The sequence below is a fragment of the Alligator sinensis genome, unplaced genomic scaffold (genome assembly GCF_000455745.1).
Source record: "Alligator sinensis unplaced genomic scaffold, ASM45574v1 scaffold172_1, whole genome shotgun sequence".
NCBI lineage: Eukaryota > Metazoa > Chordata > Crocodylia > Alligatoridae > Alligator > Alligator sinensis.
Window position 1 is genome coordinate 1,452,088 of NW_005842168.1, and position 5,379 is coordinate 1,457,466.

The 5,379-nt window shown below is 51.8% G+C and overlaps 1 protein-coding gene across 1 annotated transcript in view; it reads left to right on the forward strand.

Moving 5' to 3' along the window:
* The window catches only part of LOC102380171 (cytokine receptor-like factor 1), an 8,822-nt gene extending 4,865 nt beyond the window's left edge, over positions 1-3,957 (forward strand). Inside the window, exons 4-5 of the mRNA XM_006025839.2 lie at positions 2,055-2,203; positions 3,721-3,957. Coding sequence (XP_006025901.2) covers positions 2,055-2,203; positions 3,721-3,909 — 338 coding nt within the window. The 3' untranslated portion in view covers positions 3,910-3,957. The remainder of the gene's footprint in view (positions 1-2,054; positions 2,204-3,720) is intronic.
* The last annotated feature ends 1,422 nt before the right edge of the window (positions 3,958-5,379 follow it).

Consider the following 5,379-nt stretch of genomic DNA (forward strand, 5'->3'; position numbering starts at 1 on the left):
CCCCCCCCCGCCATGGGAGAGGCGGGCAGGCACCGTAGAAAGAAAGGATCGGGCTCCTCGCCGCTTCTGCTCAGACTCTGGGTGCCTGGGAGGCGGGAGTGGGCGCAGCGGTCTGATCAGTCTATGTGAACCGTGAGCTCCCCCACTTCAGGGGCTGTGTTTTAACACCAGCCATATTGGAGAGGTGCCTAAGCCCTGTCTTTAAAGGGCTGTAACGTGATTCATTAATGTGATTCTAACACAGATGGTTGCTAGCTACCAAGGCAGGACCAAATGGTATTGCAATACATGCAGGGCACTGCCGAGCCCTCACGCAGTCCCTTGACACTGAGAAATGTGCTGTGCACACAAGCCCCTTAGGAGATCCCTTTCTTCCCCTATTTTTTCCCCTGGACAGCGCGGTAATGCTACAAGGGAGATTGTGGGTGGCAGCTCCTGAATGTCAGGGACCTCTTTCAAAGGCAGTAGCGGCTGAAACGCCCTGACACTGGCGCTGCTTTCCCTCCCATCCCTCACTTTTGGCTGCCAGCTTCTCTTCTGTATGAGCCGCCTCATATATTTTTTTGTTCAGCCTTCAGCAGCATGCGCCACCCATCCCCCTCCTCTGCAGAGTGAAACAGCTCAGCCTTTTCCTAGGCTGGTTCCTGTGACTTGATTCAGTGCCAGGTCTGTGGGGGGGTGGGGGTGGGGAGAGACTCGCGCACACACACACACACACACACACACACACACACTACGTGTGCTAGAAGCCGAGTCTTTCTGCCAGGGACTGAACTGGGTACTTCTGTGCCGAAACCAGCTTGTGCTGCTCAGCGGATGGGGGAGAGGTCTCCTCCCCTGACCCGAACACCTCTTCTCTAACCCATCAGCCGCCAACCTCTGCCCTTTTTCAATCAAGGTTATAAAACAAGCAGAAACTGGAGAATACAGAAAACACAGCAGCCCCTGAAGGAGGGAAAAAAAAAAAAAAGCTGCCACCAGATTGCAAAAGGGAGGCCTGCTAGTTCTCCCCATGCAAAGCTATGAATGCTCACAGCAGATGACTCAGTCACGATGCTTTCCTGCCTTATTGCACCTACAAGAACGACATCAGCACCTGCCCCCGAGCACGAGACGCAGGACCCCCATGGAGGGGGTCTTGCCCATTCACAAGCGAGGTTTTTTGGGATTTTGCTCAGCTCCCGTCCAAGTAAACCTGTTTGAGCATATCTGAGTCCATGCTCGTGTCCCAGCGAAGTCAGGCTGGTGTGTCACCGCGTTCCCAAAACTGGGCTTTCAAGCAGGAGAAGCGAATTATGTGGGCTTGTGCCACTGCCTGACTAGGAACATGGGGAGTCAAAGCCTAGGAAGGGTTCGCCCAAGTCTGGTGGTTTCTGGTGCTCATCGTCAGTTCATATTTCTGGTGGGTATTTGGAAAGCAGAAGAGGGGAGTCCCTACAATGCCTGTAGCACTGCAGGGCCTGACCTACCCCGGCAGGACTTCCAGGGTAAGCAAGGAAGCTGCCCGACGTCTTAGGACAGCAATGTCAGAAATGCTGCTGGCCAAGACAGGGCAGTCCCTTGTCATTTTACTGCCAGCTGCTTCCTGGTTTGCTTTTAAATGACAAAGCTCCCAGGCCCTGCTTAAGCTGAAATTCAAAGGGGAGCTCATTCTCTGTACCCATCGTTGCACCATCGGCCTGCCAGGATGAGCACCACAGTTTACATGGAGAATCACCCTGTTAAACTAAAGATACTAGTAACATTTTGGAGTGGTCTTCTCTTGTTTGTCATTAGCTGTAGAGACTAGGGGTCAACTCATCAGGGATGTCTAAGGGACCCTGGACTTAGTCCCATTGTCAAAAGCAAGCGGGCCTTGAGGGCCCCAACTTGCCCTCAATGGAAAAAGGGCATCCAAATCTCTTAGACACATCTGAAAATGTGACCCTGGACCACAAGCAAACTTTTGATCACATGCAAACACACGCAGGACATACAGAGACCCACTATGCTCAAGTCCAGCACAGGCACAAATGATTTGATTCCTTTATCAGATTTTTTTTTTTAATATACAGCCAAAACAGAACCGCCGACAGGCCTGACCGCGATGGGATTTGGCACCCACCTGTCCGTGGAATGGCAGTACCCGCCGGGCATCGCTGCCTCCTTTTACCCATTGGTGTTTGAACTCCGGTACTGGGAGCAGGGGAGCAGGGACTGGAAGGTGAGTCTCTCTCTGTCTTTAGGGCTTACACCACCTATGCTTGTAATGCAACACAGGAGAAGCTTCTCTCACACAAACCCTGGGTAACCATAGCCGGTTGGAAAAACCCTTGAGCCATGTCAGTCTGTACCTTTCCCATGAAATGCGAATGCAGAATGAAAACAGGGGAGAAGACACTGTGTTGGACCCCAAGACGTGCTCTGTCACAAGGAAAGCAAACTTCATGAGCAAACTCACCCCTGCCCAGCTCTCCTGACTGCATTCGGCATATACGGGTAATGGATCCGCCTCTGCAGTCAGCATCTTAGATTATTGACTCGTGATCATACAGCTCTGGAAAGGACTGAAAATCTCAGCCCCTTTTGGAGACAGTCCTGTGTTTGGCCAGGAGGATGGGCTAGGCAAGCAAACCAGCCCTTAACTCAATGATTCTTGTACAAGAAAAGCAAAAAGACAAAGAAGACAAAATCAGCTTACGTTTCCAATGAGGAGAACAGCTTTTGTTCCTGCCCCTCTGGTGCCATTGCAGGCCAGAAAGCTGCCTTACACGGGCAAGAAAAGACTCTTCTCCCAGCCCGGCCAGCAAAGAGAGAGTGCGGGCAGTGGGCAGCCACTTCTCCCTAGTCCTCCACTCCAGCCAGAGCACGAGTGTGTCAGCACCGCGCCTCGAGCAGGTTGTGCTTCCGCTGGTGTAAAAGCTCCTCGAGAGTCACCAGAAAGTAGCGTGCTTTGACGCACCCATCTCGCACACCGTAGGCTAGGCCGGGTGCCCGCATACAGGTGCGGCTCCATTGACTAATCCCCACTGACCGGCCACTGGTCCTAGCTAGCCTTTCCCACCGTTTTGTTTGCAGACATATGACAAGCACAGTAGGTGACACCGGTTTCGAGAACCGTTACTAGAGGGGGCCGGCTGCCACGTGCGTGGTCCGACTTGATTGTTTTGTCAGGATCTCAGTGCTTGCAGCATATTATTCTGCCGCTAGGTGACTCTGTGTGCTCTGTACAATGCCAGCCAGGTTGGAGGCCCCGTAAACAAAGGAAATGAAGCCTTTTTTTCTTGCACCATAGTTTGGAGTTGCTTTCTTTTCCTGCCTACCTCCTCTGTAAGCCAGACTGTGACTGCACAGCCTTTCCCCACTATTGCAAGCAGTGGTGTCTGAGAAGAGGTCAGACTCTGTTTAATAAGCAAGCCTCTCCAGTTACACGCTCGTTTCCTGAGGTCTTGAACTCGGTTGCCTGGTGAAGCAAGCCCAGGGCATGGCCTTGAGAGCACCTGAGCTCTTATAGTAGCCTCTGACAGCAATGCCGCCTAGGCCTAGGGCATATCACTTCTCTCTGCCTCCATTGTACGCACAGCAAAGCCTGAGAAGCATCGGGGAGATGCTGGGCGTTACTATTACCCTCCTTCCTCTCTGTTATTCCTTGTAACCGAGGCATACAGAGAAACGGAAGTGTCCTCTGGGGAAGAGAAGCGAAAGTCCTCAAAATAGTCCTTGTTTTTTCCTCCCTGTTAGAGAGAACCCGATGTGGGTGAACAGATCAGCTACTCCCTCGAGGACGTGACACCAGGCACCACGTACCGCCTCCAGGTTCGCTGCAAGCACGCGGATGGGAAGGGCTTCTGGAGCGAGTGGAGCGCTCTCGTCACAGTCCAGTCCGGACGGCACAGCACGAAGCCAGCACCCGATGCCGAGCCGCAGTAGGGGGGCCACCGCCTTGGAGCAGGGCAGTGGCTCAGCCAGCCTTGCACACTACCCCCACCGTGGCTAGAGCAACCCCACATCTGAGCCCCGGGGTCTGCCAGGCCCCCAAGGCAGGCGAGTCCAGAAACTTTCTGTGAAAGCTGTTGCTTCCTTTAAAATCCCAGAAGCCATCAGCAATAAGGTGCTCTTTATTATTATAATTATTATTATTAGCAAGCACAAGAGCTTTAATGTACGGCATGCTGTCTGGAAACACGTATTAATATTACATCACTCCAGTGCCCAGGCACAGTGCTTTGTGCATCTCTACAAGCTGTCAAACCTGACAGGCAACCACCAGCCACCTCTACGCTGGCAGTCCTAGCAGGAAAAGGTATTCTGCATGTCCTTTCTTACAGCATCTTCTAGATACCCTGTGGGCTTCATTCCTTTCTCAAAACCCATCCCACCGGAGAGGTCAATCAGGGCTGAAAAGATCACGGCAACACATGGCTTGCCATCATTAGGCACCAGAGTCGACACCACATGCCACGAACGGTTAGGGGACTGCGTGTCCAGGGCTGTTGTTCAGTCCGCCTGCAGGCTCCGGAAGACAATTCCCTGCTGTTACATACTGCTCATATTTGGGAGATTTCTTTTTCCTGTCTTTTTTGCCATCCCCAAAGCCAGAAATGTATCATTTTTTTTGTTTTTTTAAATGCAAGCTGAGATTCAGCTGAATCTAAATATGCCACACCAGCCCCATAAATAACTGAGGGCGCTGGGTGTTTGACATGCTGCTTAAGGAAGTGCTGGGATACCATTTGGTTTTATGACCAGGTTAGCGTGGCAACCTGGTACTTATAAAACATGCCTGGAACAAGAGACACTGTGTGACTCTCAACTACCCAAGACCTGCCTGTGTGATACTGGCCTTTAAATGCGAGGCAGACCCATCAAATAGCCGCTACAATAAAAGCATCATAAATCGCTACATTTATATAGCATCTAGCGACCACAAGGGTCTCCCGGCATCTTGCAAACCAGAGACATCTCTCCAGCACCGCTCAGATTCAGCCGCTGCTGGACCGGAGTGGAGCAGACAACCTGTGCACAGTAAATGAGCAGGGCTGGGCGGGGTGTTTTTGCCCCTACTTTTATTTAGATGAAAAATGTGCTGTGAGCTCTAGCATAGCCATGCAGGAAAGAGGTGGCTTCAGCTCTCAAGGTGTCACCCCCATGACCCAAACACAGCAAAACCTGTCCACAGCATTACTATCCGACGGAAGAAGAATCAAGCCAGTGTTACTGGGACTTCTCTCCTGCGATGTGCATGGCCCAACAGCGTGTTTAATGAGCACCCCACCCAAGGTCGATTAGTATTGTTATGAGCTGAGGCATCCAATGATTAAGGTCACCGATTTCTGGCTAAACTCGAAACCAAAACCGTGTCTCGTGGGTGCCAGTCTAGTGCTTTACCCACAAGACCGT